The 18,010-nt window shown below is 41.1% G+C and overlaps 1 protein-coding gene across 1 annotated transcript in view; it reads right to left on the minus strand.

The window, feature by feature from the left end:
* LOC141004380 (SH3 and PX domain-containing protein 2A-like) overlaps positions 1-18,010 on the minus strand; it is a 77,794-nt gene that overhangs the window by 58,644 nt on the left and 1,140 nt on the right. The window contains exon 2 of the mRNA XM_073475837.1: positions 17,414-17,505. Coding sequence (XP_073331938.1) covers positions 17,414-17,505 — 92 coding nt within the window. The remainder of the gene's footprint in view (positions 1-17,413; positions 17,506-18,010) is intronic.

Genomic DNA, 18,010 nt, shown 5'->3' on the forward strand with positions numbered 1-18,010 from the left:
GTGATCTGATGTATCTGTCTCTTTGTGACCAGCCACAGCAGATGAATAAAGCCTTTATACCAACCTCTCCACCAAGATCACTGTGTGCTAGCAACCAGAATATGCTTCATTGTTACCAAAGTGGGGCACGGAGAGGGCAGGACTTGACCCCACGCCTCATCCCATCCATCTTGAGCCATACTGGACACACAACGTTAAATACATAGGGAATGGATATGTCAAGTCAATGGCCAACGACTTTCAATGAGTTGTACTGCAGAGTGTCTGGATGTGTCTCAGTGGAAAGTATGCTGTGGACAGACTTAGCCTCAGAGTTGGCAGGAAATTTGCCAGGATGTTTGCCCTTTTCGCTCGAGGTTTGCCGCAGTGGCATTAAAGATGCTGATATCCTCTGTTCAGGCACAAAAGAATGTTTTACATTTCCAGGGAATGTTAACTGCTGTGCTCACATTTCCATTTTCTCGAGTACTCCTCTCTTACAAACACTCTTTTGCTAGCTCAATGGATTGTCGAAAATGAGGTAAGGCAAGGTCCAAAATAAGCCACTTCCTCTAATTTCATTCTAAAAAGTAAGTTTTGCTTGTATGTCTTCTTTAAGAAATGGGAGGTCTAACATGGGAACATAACACAATTGGTTCCTTTGTCATAGAAGCTTACATGGACAGGAAAACTTAATATCCTGTTTTCTTAGTAATTCATTTCATTCCCCAACCTAAAATACTACTGTGCAGCCTGCAGCATCCACTGTTGTTTTTTTTCTGGTCCACCCTTGTAGGACTTAACAGGGCAAAAGGAATTCAGCTCATCTGGTCAAGAGGTCTCCAGCAAAAGCCCTTACAGCAACTACCAGATTTGACAGCACGCACTATCTGACCTCCTTCTTCATATTGGGGAAGAGGTATCAGAGTGTGCCAAGTCAGGTGAAAAGGGCACGTGTTGGACAATTTCAAATCAGCATCCCTGGATGGCAGTCATTGCCACTGTGGACTTGTTGGCTTGTTCATTTTGTCATTGTGCTGACTTGCAATTTTCAATTACCTTAAACTTTCTGCATAATTACTTAAAAAGTTGAACTGCACATGCATAGAGCTGTACAACGTATCTCCTTCTACCTTAGGCCATGAACTAATCAATCTCCACAAACAGTAATGAAATAATTGAACATTTTATTCATTTTTCACCCTATTTACTATTCAAAGTACAGTATATTTGTGTTTTCAGCGGTCCAGAAATGTATGGTGTACATGTAATTCTTGACAGTTAACCAAAGAACAAGAGACCCAGAGTGTATAAGGATTGACCCACCATTAGTCAGACGATAAGAAAAGATTTTATATGTATGCTGGATGTCTGCTGGGTTAATTGAACAAGTTAATCGGGACCTGGAAATTGTTGGTTGTAACCTATCAAGGAGGTGAGGACAAGGGCCAATGAATGAGTTTTGTTTGGTGGAAAACAGCGGCAGCATGAAAAGTACTTTGGTGAAGCAAACTCCCAGGGAGTCTTTTAAGCTTTTCTTGCTGTGCGTGGTTTGAAAGGCAAACACAACCTCTAAGCTCTATAAACAAGTCCCAATCAAGACAACGGCAGGGACGTCAGCAGTTTCTGGTCCAACTGGAGATGTCTACACGAATCACTCAGCCTTCAAATGAGGGTCTAAACCGAGGCTGTGCTGCATATGATTCTCTGGGGTTAATTGTTCTTGATAAATGATCAGATGAAGTCACAGAAAGTACAGCTGTTAAAGCCCTTTGTTAATCCTGACACATGTCATCGGATCAATAGCATGTGCTTTTACTGTTGTAATGGAAATCAGGTCAAAGTAGAGGTTAGTTTGTATCACATGTGGGTTAGCATTAAACATTCACAAAGGGCTTTAGTTTAACATGCCTGCATGACATCTAAGCATTAGCCCACTAAAACAGCTCAGGAGGCAAATATTAGTCAGCACACAGGCACATTACCCATGCTATTAACTAGAAGCTAATTACAATAACAGCTAATAAGAACCAAAAATAACCTAGTTTTGAGTAAGAACAGACTGTTTGTAATGTAAAAAGACAGACAAATGCTTTCCTTGTTAGCTAAGCAGCTAACATTTAACATTACATTACGACACACCAGTGGGAGTGCAGCTGGCTATTTTTGGCTTTATTTTCGGGGTATGGTTTTGGAGGCATCTGTAAAACATTAGGGCCAAAAGGAGGGGCAGGCGAGGGCAAAATTTTGAGTGAGGGTGGGAGGATGAGGAGGGAGAGAAGAAACACAGGGTCCCGACTCTATTCAGTGACCCGAGTCCCTGAGGCTGAAATCAAAGTCTTCCCTCGAGGGCTAAGCAACCAGCTCCGGCTGTCAGCTCTTTTCCTACGTCTCCTGGAGGTATGGAGAGAAGGAAGCAAGGGGTGAAAGGCGACGTGAAGAATACATACTGCAGTGGTGCAGAAAAGGGTGTTTTATGTGGCTAGGTGGAATCTCAAGGCCATTTTTTTCAGCCAATAGAGAAACACTACACTGGTCCTGGTGACTATTTGTTTTAGCAGAGGAGTTATGAAGACTTTGTAGTTTTTACATTGACATTCATACACATATTTTCCTGTATTTTAAAAATGTTGTTAAAAAAGGTGAGAAATTGTTACATGCACAGATGTTGACGGTGACAAACATGCAGTTAAAATGTATGTTATTTTGACATCAGCACTAAATGACCACATGGTATGTATCTTTTAGTTTGTGTGTGTGTGCGTGTGCGTGTGTGTGTGTGTGCGTGTGTAAATCCGACAGACATAGCAAAGAAAGGTATGTACATACCGGACAAAAACATCAACAGATGGGCCAGTTGTATACATAAGGACACACACACACACGCTCACACACATTTCGTCACACTTTTCATCACATGCTGACATTTCGTCACAGTGTATTCACTGACCACAGCTCCATGAAGCAGGAGCACTTCCATGCACGTCTTATCAGTTCCAGAGCTTGGAGCTCTAGACATTGATTGTCAAGCCAAAACAGATGTGAGTGAGGATCGTGAGGCAGGCCATGTGGTGTAAGGGTCAGGCAGGTCAGCTCAGTGGTCAGCTGACTACACAAGTGTGAGTCAAGACATTTTACAACGTGTTTACTGTTTGCTCATGTCAAACAGTAAATTCCTCAAATTCACATTACACACATGAAAATGAGTCTCCCTCCTTTTGTTTTTCACACTATGTGAATGCTGCTGGACCAGGATTATGTTGGCTACAAAGGGTGAACAAAATGAGGTGGTTAGCTATATTAATCCTCTTGAATCCTTGCAAGTCTGGTATTATTATATTTTGTTTGCTCTGACTTTATTCCAGAATCCTAAAACCGTAAAAGAAACAAACAGACAATGGTCTATGAATGCAATGTATTTACCCATTAAAAATATATGAGTGGGCTGGCAGATAGAGAGCTAATCGATGCGTTTACATGTATTAGCATAATGGCAGCAAGCTAATGACTCTCAATGGCCCCCTGCTACGCTAGTCTTCAAGACGGGTAAATAAACACTTCCCAAGATTATCGTCTTAGCCTCTCTCTCTCTTTCCCTGAACACCACACCCCACTTCATCCCTTAGTGTCGCCAAATCCGGACCTCAGCCCTAACCTTCCTACTCCCAGGTCCACCTAATCTAAACCCCTCAGGGGCCCCAAATTACCCTCAGCCATCCCCTGTCTTGTAGCCCTCTTGGCTATGACAAGGCTAAAGCCCATTGTGGGAATTAACGCTCCAGATGGGGTTCGTTGACTCAATTAACCTCAATACTCTCCTGAACACACAAGTGTGGACACACTTATTGTAAGCACAGACACATACAGTATGCAGATACAAAAGAATTGGTAGCTGAGGAATTTTTAAGCAAATAAATACACACAATTTGTTCATTTATTACTACATTAAGTGTCTCCATAGGCGGACCTGTTCACAATCGGAGTCTGCACATGTTACTCATGCCTACAGTCAGCCAGTCATACATTTTGGACTGCATGTGGACTGCAGAGACCCTCACAGACACGAGCAGCTGATGAAATTTATGCATGAACCCTTGGGGCTATGAAGATGCAATAGTATAATTTGAGCTTAATTTACTACATCCATTATCCTATCTAAAAATGTGTAATTTAATTTGATTATTGTATTATCCAGAGTAAACAAAGGCCATATTAAGTACAAACAACATATACAATGTAATGCAATGGTGCCACCAAGCAGTAATGAAGTGTTCATTAGGGATACTACTACTACTAAAAAGAAAGAAAGAAAGAAAGAAAGAAAGAAAGAAAGAAAGAAAGAAAGAAAGAAAGAAAGAAAGAAAGAAAGAAAGAAAGATTAGCCATAATCTACAACTAGCTGTGTTTTAAAACAAAAACGACCTCCGTCGAGCGTTTTAGCACCATTTCTGAAATAATCTGTCCATACTAACACATCGAAAAACACACATCACATGGCCATACACATACACTGGGCATGTGTATGCCAGTGTAAACGGGAAGCAGAGAAAATACTATGAATGACTTTAGTACTTTAATACTTTAGTACTTTAATGTACTCTTCACTTACTTACATACTTTCAGTTTCTATTATATATGTTACAGGTACCAGGCTAACAATGATGAGGTAGGATAATATTATTTTAATTCAAACATTGTGTTTTTGTCTTTCTTCGCCATCATTGTATTATCAATGCCTGTACTAAGTCAAATAATCCACAATTTCAAAACACATACTCTTGCCAATAATGTTACATACTGTATATGCTGACAGCACCCAGTTTGGAAGCAAACGTGTATCTCCGATATCATTTCCCAAAATCTCTATTTCTACCGGTCCAGATGTAAAGACTGACAACAGAGTTTCTGAATATCTTATATTCAGTGACCTAAAATGCTCTACATGTCTACATGTGTATAAATAGGCCAAAATGCATAGAAATAGCTATATTTTAAGAAATACCTGAGTATGTGCAGACAGGGCTGTAGCAGCTAAACCCCCAAGTGTATCCAATTAAGTAAGGGTGTTGGTGAATTCAACCTTTGATTTAAAAGAGGTAGAATGCTGTGTCTTCTTTCAAAAGAAGTTACATAGTCCCCTTTTAAATATACACTCCATGTGAATAGAATCAGTATCAGTGAGAGAGCTGGAAACACTTCTGCCCCAATACTCCCTCCGCCCTCACTCTGTAACACAAACACATTATCACCCACTTATTCCTAATTATCCCAAAAACACCAAATCTGTCTTCACCCCATCAACCCTGCTACTTAGGCCATCCCCTGTCGAGAGCCCAAAAGCTGACCAATCACGCGAGTTAGCGACTTATCCTGGTAATAATCTGATAATCTTGCAGCATCTCTCTGCTCAAGGCACAAGCCAAGGTCGATCCCCATTGTTATTCATGGGGAGGGTTGTGAGGGGGCATGATGAATGATGATAACATCACCCTCGTCTCACACTACACTAGCCTATGGGGGGCAGTCGCCAATATTTTCATCATGGCTGAAAAGCGGTATGCGCATATTAATAGAGAAATTTGTCAACGTTATGGTCTGCAGTGGACAGATAATGCCATTTAGCCTGATAGTTATTAGATTGCCATACCAGGCACCCAGACAGATAAAACTAATCACAGCCCATGTCCCATGCAAATGGACTTAATAAAAATGCAAGATGGGGGCAAAAATGCTAAGTAAGAGAAGGAAAAAAAAACATGTCTTACATACAGTAAAGGGAAAAGGGACGGAGGGGAGGGGGGTGTTTAGGAAGCTTTGGAGAAGCGAGAAATTCCATTGCGTGGAAATAGATCTCACACAGGAAGAGCGGGGGGCCAAAATGGACATAGATACAGAGAGAACGACAGAAGAAGGCTGAGAGAAATGCCTGAGAAGCTGGCCAGACAGAGGATAGTTTTATAGAGGACGAGAAGCCCTGGGGAGGTGTGTGAGTGGACAAGAGCAGTTGGGGGTTCAGGGGACATCATTTGCAGCTGTTTGTATTGTGAAGTACGCCACCATGTGGATAGTTACTGGAGAGTAAAGTAAGAGATAACGCAGCTCGATGGAAAGCTGTGCTGGGAGCAGTTTGATGCACATGCAGTGCGAACCTTGAGCAGTGATCCACAATCTTTCCTGCGTTTGATCCTTTCAAAGACAGGTTCACTTCTTCTCTCAGTGTATCTTTAAACAACACTCACACTCTCATATGCACATTTTTGGTATCTGTAGTTTTCACTGCCGTCTATACTGGCTATAAAAGAAGTTGACTCCAGTAAAAGAGTTAGGGGACAATTTCTACAGTCCTTGTTCTGACTTTTTAACCATTCTAATTTTAGTCATATCAATATATTTGATTAATTATTTCAATTGTTTTTTATTCAAGAATGTTGACATATATGTATCAACATGAGAACATACATATCCATACAAATATTCATGAAATATGATCGTAATATGCTCACTTTCTTTTCCCTTTAAAGCATCTATATAAAATAACAATAATCACTCAAAACAAACTGGAACCGCTTATGCAAACAGAGGATTGATAGAGAGCTTCATCACATGGTGCAACAACAATTACCTGAAGCTCAATATCAGCAAAACTAATGAGCTTGTGTTGGACTAATGCTGTAAGTTCATTGAGAGAAACAAGACAACAGTCAAATTCCTTGTATGTGTTCACACGCCTGAACAATAAAACAATAAAGAAGCTGCACATACTAAAATGTGGTTTCTTCACACACTTGTTGAACCCAGCAGCACAGAGTACCTCTACAATCAGCACAGTGTGAAGGTGGACGCGTAAGATTAATGTCACCAAGTCAGTATCTGACCAAATGTGGAATATGGTCACAATCTCCGTTCTGTTGATGAGTTACGGTGTTGAATAATGACCAGAAAAGTGTTTTTGCAGGACATTATGATGTCTCATAATCATTTCTTTTCATCCTTTAAGACATTTGTGTGAACATTTTGATTGATTAGCATATTAATTCATGGTTTAATCGCCAAAAACTGTTTTGTGATGTCACAGTGACCTTTGACCACCCAGATCTAATCAGTGAGTCAAAGTGGGAGTTTATGCCAGATTTGGAGAAATTCCCTCAAGTTGTTCCTGAGATATCCTGCTCACAAGACTGAGAAAGAAAAGACAGCAGTGGGAGGCAGGTGTGGATGAGAAAGAGCTGGACTACAAAGACAAGAGTCTCCCCTCTGCTTTCAGACTACTGTCTGGAGGATGAAGCAGGTCATTTCTGCTTTTGTTATTTCATACACTAGAATATAAATGTTATTCAGATCTATTTATTACTTTTGATAGTTGTTAGTTTATTTTCCTACTTTAGCAAAGTAATACATATATATTTTTTATTTTCTGTTTATTTTAGTACATAGAGTTAATAGCAACTAAATTGTGAGGACTGTGAATGTTGTGCATAAGTGTGTTTATTAAGATATCACTTCTTTAAAATTAATGGGGATAGTCATTTTAGGAAATATTGCTCAGCCCTAGGTCGTTTACTGAGCTGCAGTGGAAGGATAGTAACACAAAAAGAGCTTCAAGAGACATAAAAAAAAAAGACAAGACTACAAAGTGTTTCCACAGAAAGACACCAAGATTAGAAAGAATTCTGAAAAATAAACATACTACAACATTTTTTCTCTTCGTAATCATTTTGTTTCCATCTTGTTTCCTTTTGCCCTAACCCACATGTTGGGAACCAGACTTACCCTTGGTTTCCATCGGACGCGTGCCTATGACTTTATGTGTGCGATGCTATTTTGCTCCATTCTCCACGAGACTGCATATCCCACCGTGAGCGTTACAGAAGTGGAGCGTGCTGCCGGCTGATACAGTAGACCTCCTGAGATTTTGCTTATTTCGTCACATTCATTATTTTTGTGCTTGTACCATGGGTGAGTAGGCTACATACTTAAATGTAAATGTATTTCATTGTTCAATGTAGTGAAGTGAAACATGATCCCGAAACAGAACAGGGTGTTTTATTTTGAACATTGACCAGATGCACAATGCTGTTCCAGTGTGTGACTTCCTGCCTGGCATGACCTGCTCTGTTCAGCTTGATGCGACTGCGGTCCGTCTCCATAAAAAATAGACTCACTGCATATTCTCCGCGGAGCAGAGCGGAGCGCCGCTTCTGGGACGCGCTGTGGCGCAGCTGGTGGAAACACGAGCACTGACTGGAACGCGGCAGTGACGGTCCCATTGGAATCTAAGGGGTAGAGAGTATACTCTGCTCTGTGGGAGACGAGTAAGTAAAGTAAAGTGAAATATGTGTTTTCGCACATAAAAATGTCATTATGCTGTTATGATGAAGTCCGTCCTTTGATATCAGCTTAAGCACCACAGGGGAGATATATTCATGGTTTTGTAGTTTATATTCTGCAGGACATTTCAATGCATCAAAAAGCAAACAAAAAGACCAGAGATCCAGCTGAAGATCCATTCAAAATACATTAAACATCAAGGGCACTCGGCTTCAAAAAGGAGCCCCTGATTGCACAAGAGTGACATCAGCCTGGAGTCTTAACGTCCCACTGAGCTGCAGTGCTTCACTCCACAGACAGGGGTCAGTATCTCTCAAACACAGACAGATAGAGGGGAGAGGAAACTGTGGCTGATGGTGGGATCTGCTCAGGCGTCTGTGTGCTTTCTGAGCTTTGATTGATGGGATTGATTCCTGTGCTGCAGTGCAAGGCTCGTGGCTCCTTTTTCTAATCAGATCATAGTCAGAAAATTCAATCTTACATGGTAGGGTAGGAGAGGCGTTGGTTATTGTTAAAGCGCGACTCCTTTAATAAGATTTTATGAAGGGTGTATAAAAAATAAGATGTCACAGGTCGATCCGCTCACAAAAATGGCACAAGGTCAGATTTTACACCTTGCTTTAAGCTAAATGCCAATTTATCAGCTGCTGCGTATATTGATCAACTTTAAATCTTCTCCAGCCTGACAGAGTGCAGTGGGATGGCCAGTGCGCCATTGGCCTTGCACTCCTGTGTCCATGACCTCTTCACCTCTCTAGGGATCCCCCCATCCTCTTCATCTCCTTCCTCCGTTCCCAGGAAGTGATGCTGTGGGCACATTTCATCACCCCGGTAGCTACAGCTGCCTGCTCTATTCATCACACTCATGTACAGTCAGGCCCTCCCAAAGCTATTACTGTAAGCAAGCCGAACCCCACCATGACAACACCCTGTGAGCAAGTGTGTGAGGCAGAGAGCACAAGTGAGTCAGACACCGTGTCGGGTGGCTGAGTGGGTGAATGAGTGCATCCATGTAAAATGGTGGCAGGAGAAAAAAAGTAGAGCTGAGACGGTAGAACGCAGACAGAAGGGAGGTGCACTGAAATAACCTGACAACAACAAACAGGCTGCAACAACAAGCAAGACCAATTTAGTCCTAACAAAAAAAGCACTCAACTATTCTCCTGCCGCTCTATCTCTATCTATCTATATCTATTTGACGATGAGCCAAAACATTTTGAAATCTAACTGCATGAAGTGTAGAACTGCTCCATTTGAGATCAATAAATACTCACAGATGAGAGCACATGCATACACAAACACAAGACCTCCCACAGGCCACACGCTCGGCTGACCACTCCTCACCACTCTGACACACTCAGTGTTTAACCCTGTGGACGCTGATGCTGCACGCTGCTCGCTGCTCGTGTTGTGCTGTGCAGTCTCCAGTGAGTGCTATTGATCCTAATAGTGAGTGGAATGGAGCTGCTTATCCATTAAGGCTGAGTGAGTCTGTCGCCTGTCTCCTGCTCGCCGCAGACGGAGTGGAACGGACAGACGACTGGGAGGACAATGGAGAGGGGGGGATGAGAAAGAGATGGGCAGAGAAGGTAAATAGCCTAGGTGAAGAGAGAACAATCTGAAGGAGGTAGCGGAAGAGGGGATAAATTTAGTAAGTTTACTGTTGTGGCACCTTCCAAGCGCACAACATCATAAAATGGATCACTATACTAATTCAACTTAAGTAGAGCAAGACATTAAAAAACTCAATTAAGAAATTAAGAAACTAAATAAAACAAAGCAAAATCTCCTTTAACATTAAGCCTAGAGTGAGGGTCACCATCATCACCATTTCAGCTTGAGAAAACAACAGATGAGATCTGCAATGTTTGTCAGATGGAAAAACATGAACAATTTAAACACTTAGAGGTCCAGTGAGCAGGATTTAGGAGGATCCATTGGCAGAGACTAAATATAACAATCAGAATTATGTTTTCATTAATGTATAATCACCTGAAACTAAGAATCACTGTGTTTTCTTTGACTTAGAAATAGCCTTTTAAAATCTACAGAGGAAGCAGGTCCTCTGAACAAACAAGGAACCTTGTGTAGGAACCTTTAACAGCTAGATTTAGAGGAGAGGTTACAAGAGGAACTTTAATAACTCAGAAGGGTCCCTGGTAGTGTTGTCACATTACGTATCTCCAACTTTGATAGGCTACAGTACCTTAAAAGTTGAAATTCGATACCATTTTCTTTTTTAAAAAAAAAAAGATAAATAAGGCAAGGCTTGTGTACTTTGTGATCAGCTCAACAGCATTTAGGGTAATTGAGTGTGAGGGGGCGGTTCCACAGGCGCACTGCAGAGGTGTGTGTGTGCGTCGACTTGCTATTTCATATCTGCACAGCTGATTTATGTTAATTTCGTCTATGTTGTCATTTTGTGACAACAACAAAAACACAATTATGTAAAGCTGAGATCAAGTTGAGTTTTCTCGAGATTTAAGATGACTGTTTGGCATTAGCTACATTTAATTGGTAAAACAATGAAAAAAATGTGAGTCAGGATCCAGGTTGATAAAACACCCACATTCATTATCTCCACCAAAGGTCAAAGGTCGCTTGTAAGGTAGAAGAAGCATCTCTCACTGTGATCAAGTGGATTGTGTTTTTGAAGGTCAAAAACAGAGTCAGAGTGATGATTCTTCTTCGTGAAATGATCCAGTTGTGTCACGTCAATGTCAGAAGCCAGAACAGCCCAGTTAAAGGTCCTAAGTGCCAAATTGAGCACCAGCAGTGGTCGCAGTTCAGCACCATTAGTTAGACCAAAACAAACCAGCGTGTCGGCCACACCTCCCCTCTCCCTTCCCCGCCCATGTGCCCCACCCTCTCTACCCCCGCGGTTTTCAGCAGTGCAGAGGAAGCATCCCCTCAATACAGGATATCACGGAATAAAGTTACCCTTTTGTAGGCCATGACAACTGATGATGTAACTACATTATACAAGGGAGAGATCTTGACTATTATTTGCTTCAGTTACTGGCAGAGCTGGGACGCCGGCAGACAGAGAGTAAAGGCATGTTGAGCGTGTGTGTGTGTGTGTCTGTGTGTGTGTGTGTTCTGACTTATGCCACTTCTGGGGACAAACACCAGAGTCAGACCACATTTGCACTTGCTGGTTTCTGTCCCCAAAAGTGGCACAAGTCAGAACACACACAACCCTGTTTGCTGTATCTATAAAAGGGGCATCCAATGGTTCTGAAGGGTGGGGGCTCACATGCACTTACCTGCACACATGGCCAGACCGGCTGTCCAAAAGAGAAAATCAAAGAAGCTCAATAATAATGACACTAATACACAGAGAGGCAGTGTGACGTCACTCTCTGCTCAGGACATCTTTACTCCACTATATCTTTACATAGCAAATGTGAATGTTGTGTAATGAACCTTTAAACTTTTTTATCATATCAATAATTTAAGCTTATTAACTTGACAGTTTGGAATCAGTACCTCCAGTATTTGCATCAAGTAGCTCATGAAACATAGGGTTTGCAAAATAAAGTATACCACTGTAGTTATTTCAAAGTGTCAGATACATATTTCATCAACAGTTTACTTTACACCTATTGCTACTCATCTCATTTCTAAGGTTGGAGCTACAGGTTGCTGGGACCTCACCACATGGTCTTAACAATAGAGGCCTGTATGTAAACCAAAGCCTAACATGTGGCCTCCATGCACTAACAAAGCCTGTAAACAGAGGGAAAAGTGTGCCCTCTGTGTCCAGTATTAACACCTGGTTGCTACAGTTCCTCGAGCCTGAGTTTGTTCACCGGCCGCTGAGTGATAGAAAGGCAAGTATTGTGTCTCCACAGCTCCCTCCTTGCTGCGCTCCCAGCATTAGCCACCTCTCTCTCTCTCTCTCTCTCTCTCTCTCTCTCCCTCTCTCTCTCTACTAACCCACACGTACACACAGACACACACGTACACACAGACACACACAGACACACACACACACACACACACACACACACACACACACACACACACAGCCTCATGGGCGGCTTGTTGGAAACTAATTGTTAACGACCCCGCTATATCATCAGACACATGTGTTGCTGTAGCACCTACAACCCATTTGGAACATCAGAGTCCAAGTGTTTTAGTTTCACAGTTTAGCTGCTGTAGTTGAATGATGGATGTTGATTGAAGTATTATTGATTATTGATCAATTTGCTAACATTAATAAATTCTATTATATTGGACAGAGCAGTTTTCTGTCATTATTCGTACTGGTTGTGATGGTCAGTTCTCAGATTAATTTCCTACACTGTTCCTTTTATTTTAAATATTTTAGAATTATCTATATTTAAAGTGAACCCTTCTTTTGAGACTGTTTTCCAGTCTGTTTATTGGTCCCTGATTCCAGGGTGATGCTTTTGTTAATCTATATTATAATTGTTATTATTAATTTTAATAATTACTATTAGTAATTATTAATTACTAATAACCAAACCTACCTGACCTTTGTACCCCAACGAGGTTGTCAACATTAATTCGGCAGCTGCTCAAACCTGTGGTGTCTCTGCCTTCACAGCCAATGAAAAATACACATCCCAACTAGTAATCTAGTAGAACTGATACTGAAATTAGAACCTAAGTGGTATAGGCATTCAACAAGCGAGGTTGATTCTGGATTTAGATTTGATAAAATGTTATCAAACTCCAAATCTAATAAGGATAAGTGGTGACAGTTGATCAATATCAAAAACTCAGATCAAGTTTCAAGGTTGAAAACCTTATCAGGACATTCCTAAGACACACAACAGTCTGCATAAAGTCAGGCACATACGGACATAAAGAGCAAATTGAGGAGATGTATATGGTAAGAAGTCAGTATCAGATCACTAGGACATAATAGATGAGCTGACAGGACACACACTTGCACACACACACACAAGCCATGATGGATTAATATTATCTGTCAGCAGTCCATCTTTCTCAAGGCTCCAAATCACTTCCTCTACGGCACTCAAGACACGTGTGTATTTGGACACAAACATTAAAGAACCCACACACTACATACACACACTCCCCAATCACAACTTTAAATCAATGGCCAATCTCATTCCTGAACACCCTCCCCCATGATTCATTTTCATCCAGCAGATGCGTTATGAATAGGGATTGGAAGGAAGCCATCCAATTTCGCCCCGACACAAGTCAAGTCCTCTGGATCATGACGTCTTACTTACCATTAACTGAGCAGTCGTTTTCTTTTTTAAACAGAGCGGGCAGTTTAACCCCATGAGTGCTTTCTTCTTTTATTGAGACCAAGAGAACACCTGCAGGGACACAGAGTAGCCAGAAGAGGTTCTGGCTCTATTTGATCTGAACTGACTGGAGTGGAGTACTACTAAAATTACACCATCTCTGGGTTTAAAACACACTTCTACTTCACAAGGTGCTAGGTAATGAAAGCAGTCCACTGATCTATCATTTCACTCCTATAACACTGTTGGATTCATTATGGACGAAGACAAATGATCACAATCGATACAGCACAGCCAAAAATGTACCCCCTTTTTTATTCATCATATTCTTCATCCTGTCCAAAACCTGGTGCCTACATTACCCACAATACAACTAAGCCACTGAGTGACATCACTGGAGGCAATTTATCAGATTATATGCAGCTTCCTCTGGAGCCACAAAAGGCTTTCGATTACTTTTTCACATATGCAGTAGGACTCTCCAGGACCTGTAAACACACTTTAATGTCTAGAATCTGTGAAGTTGCCCTTTAATACTGAAGCTTGTCAAGGTGGAGGTAATTCAACAATGTACAGAACCATCTCCAAAGTTGTATTTTATTTCTAAAATCTTAAAAAAAAGTTGTGTGCAAGTAACTTCTGGAATTTGTAGATAAAACTGTACTTATTTATTAAATGATTTTCCTTCAGAGTCATTAATGACGTCTTGGCAGCTGAGTTCTTCTTGATTTAAGTGCAACTAAGACCAAGTGCTGATTCTTGAAGATTTTAGGCTTCTGGTATTTCTGGTTTAGAACATCTGGTATAGCACTTGAAACCTTTTCCTCCTTTTTATCTAATCACAAGTTCTTTGTGATGCTCCTGTGATGTGTGGAGTTCCTCAAGTGTCGATCCTCGGCTCTCTCCTTTTTCTCCCTTAACATGCTTCATTTAAAGCAGTTTGACTGTCTCTCTCATCACTATCAGGACCCCTGTGGTCCATGTGGTCAACTTCTTTATTGGTATCCTTGAAGGATCTTAATGAACTTAGTTAACTTCAATGATATGCAGCATTTATTTCAGTGGAGGGAAACTAAATATCTAAAATTTGTCTGTGCACCATTGTGCGTAGCACAGATGGGGGTTAACATACTGTGTGTGGTGAGTGCAGTGTGCACTCAGATGTATAGTTTCACCTCCCACAACTCCTGACAAGAAGATTGATGCCATTTCTTTACGCACCAAAATACACTGACATATACAGAACAGAGACGGAGAAGAGGAAAGAAAGAAGAGAGAGGACGATGCTTATAAAGAGAAAGAAAAGAAGGATTGGAAGAGATGAAGGGTATAAGCCAATTGAGAGGCAGGAGGAGAGACACTAAAAGAGATGAGAATGCAGGCAGGGTGGCAAGCTGTACGAACAGCGACGAAACGAAAGATGTTAATGAAAGAATGATTGCATCTGCGTTGGTGTTTCTAACCTTGAGCAGCCGCATCAATTAAATGTATTTTAATTTATGAGGCCGAGTTGATACAAAGAATTACAGAAGAGAGGAAGATGAGGAGAGAGAGGGGCGCTTTACGCTGTGCTGAAAACACTGGCAGGCAGAGGTCACTAAATACTGCCTCCTATGCTTCCTCTCTTGTCATAGGAGAGGAGAGGAGAGGAGAGGAGAGGAGAGGAGAGGAGAGGAGAGGAGAGGAGAGGAGAGGAGAGGAGAGGAGAGGAGAGGAGAGGAGAGGAGAGGAGAGGAGAGGAGAGGAGAGGAGAGGAGAGGAGGAATATTGACAGAAGTAATTAAAATACAAAAAAAAGACATAGCCTGGGTCTAACAAGAATACTCGGTTGCAGTGCCTCGGGTGCAGCTGTCTCGGTGCATACAGGAGCACATTACAAATGAATAGTGCGATACTGACATTTGAGATTTGGAGAGGAGAGCGTGTTCTCTAATTAAAAACTACCCAAAGGGGCTATCTCCTGCGATGAAACAAGTCATTCTCCTCCTCCCACTCTCACATCCATCAACTCTCTGTACCCCCAACCACCACCCCTTCTGCCTGGCCTGGTAGGATGTCTTAACGAACTACAAGAGAAAGAGCTGATTTAGGAACAGACTAGAAAGTGGGAACAGACAGAGAGGTAATGAGCTTAGTCATGGTACAATCATTCTGGATTTTTGAGGCAATGTGTCAAACAGTGACATGCAGAAGATGCTAGAATTCATGACTCCATGCACAGGTGTGTCAATCTTGAGAAGAATTATCAATCAGCAAAATCGGCAACATCATGTTTGCATGTTGAGCACGTTTACATACCGTATGTGTGTGCATTCATCTGTGTCTGTATAGACTAATCCTGGTGGTAGGCAAAAGTAAGCAAGCCATTATTACTGCAGAGGCATCTCACTTGTAAAACTGTGCCGTAATTTATGTAATGAATCTGAATTTGAGCTGTTTTTGTGCAGCTCTTGCCAAGGAAATCTTGTACACCTGCTAAATGCTGACACACAGTCATGTAGTTGAAACAAGCATTATACACTGGTGATAGTATCATGATTGGGTATGGAAGCGACATCCTTGAAAGGCTCCGTCATTAAATACGTGCAAATTCTCTACTTGCACAATATAGTGTGACGCATGTCTGCTTCACGAGCCTTTTGCTTTCAGTGCCAACTCTAAAAAAAAAAATTATGTCAGTGATTTTTTATCTGTAACTTACTTAATATAAAAATAATTCACTTTTCATAGTTCGCTTTTAATACATTGTCAATAGTTTAATTTTCGTTTTTGTATATCATATTTTTAGCATTTTGATCATTTAGATAATCACATAGGTGTTTTTAACTTGCGAGGTTAGCCTGTTAGCTTGACTACCTGGCTTCCTAAAAAGGTCTGCATATACACATAACAGTGGATCCTTCTGTGATTTAAATCCCTTATCCAGCAGTTAGGTCAAGGCTTTACTGCTCACTTTCACAAGACGGTGTACATACAGTTACTTTCATTTCTGGCAGCTCTACCTAGCACTGAGTGTTCTGATTTGTGATGTAAATCCCTTATCCAGCAATGAAGTCTGAGCTTTATACCTACCTAATGTTAGCGTGTGGGTAGCTATCTATCCATCTTAAGGATCAAAAATGTTAAAAACACTGTATACAAAAATGAACAGTAAACTGTTAACAATATATACAAAGCAAACTGTGAAAAGTTAAGTAATTTATTTATATGTTAGGAAGAGCTTCCAAAAATGAAAGTGACTGATGTAAACTGTCCTGTGAAAGTGAGCAGTAAAGCTCTGACCTCATTGCTGGATGAGGGATTTAAATCAAAAGTCAGAGGGGGGGGTGACTGGTTCTGCTATTATGTGTATATGCAGAGCTTTTAAGTGAGCCAGCGAGGCTAGTCGACAGGCTAACCTCGCTAGTTAAAAACACCTTTGTGATTATTTATATGATCAAAAATGCTAAAAAAAAACACGATACACAAAAACAAACACTAAACTATTAACAACATATACAAAGCTAACTGTGAGGTGAAGTGAAGTATTTTACTAAGTTACGGATGAAAAAGCACTGAGATAACTACAGACGTGTACTGTTCAGTTGGTTCCAGACGTGCATTTGTAAAGTGGATATATGTCACACTAATATGTGCAAGTGGAGAATAAATTAAAAAAGTACAATGTCTGCCTCCAAAATGTAAAAAAATGGAAATAGTCAAGTTAACTTTATTCGGTTGACCACTGCAGTAATGATAGTGTCACAAAAGAGTCTGACACATAAACTAGATGATGGATTAGTCTATACATATACAGTATGTGTACAGGTGTTTGGGTTTCTTTGTGCGTGCACAGTACAGTACGTGACACTCACTCTACTGGGGGGTTGACGTCCTCAGCTTTTGTCTCAAAGAAGCGCAGCACTTCCTCACTCTGAGAAATCTGAGGAGGGAGTCGCACCAGTGCCTGCGGAGAGACGGAGAAAGAGAATGGAGGGTTTAAGAGACAAAAGCCTACGATGGAATTAGTCATGTTCTTTACTAGTTTAACTTTCAAGTACTAAACCTACTGTACATTTTTAGGTCTGTCTTATGGCAGGGATTTTTGGGGGAACTGTATTACGGCTGAGGTCTCACCTCAATATAATTAGGGTGGCCCACACAGAAACTGCTTTTTTGTTAATTTTGTAGTTACATCTTGTATGCATCCTTCCTCCACTGTCCTCTTCCTATATGTTCATTCACAAAGCCACACCACAGTCAAAGAGAGGATCCTTTGTCTGACTAACCATCTATATTTAATGATCTGGCCAGCTTCCACTAAACGTATAGCTTATGTACAGTACTGGGGTGCTGGGCCGCAGAGATATGGGACAACATATGTACAGCATAGGCTTTTCATATAAATCGGCACAGTTTGGGCTCCCTTCATAATTCATTCATCGGATCCTATATCATTGAAAGAGCCTCGC

This window comes from Pagrus major, chromosome 1 (assembly GCF_040436345.1).
Source record: "Pagrus major chromosome 1, Pma_NU_1.0".
NCBI classification, from domain to species: Eukaryota; Metazoa; Chordata; class Actinopteri; order Spariformes; family Sparidae; genus Pagrus; species Pagrus major.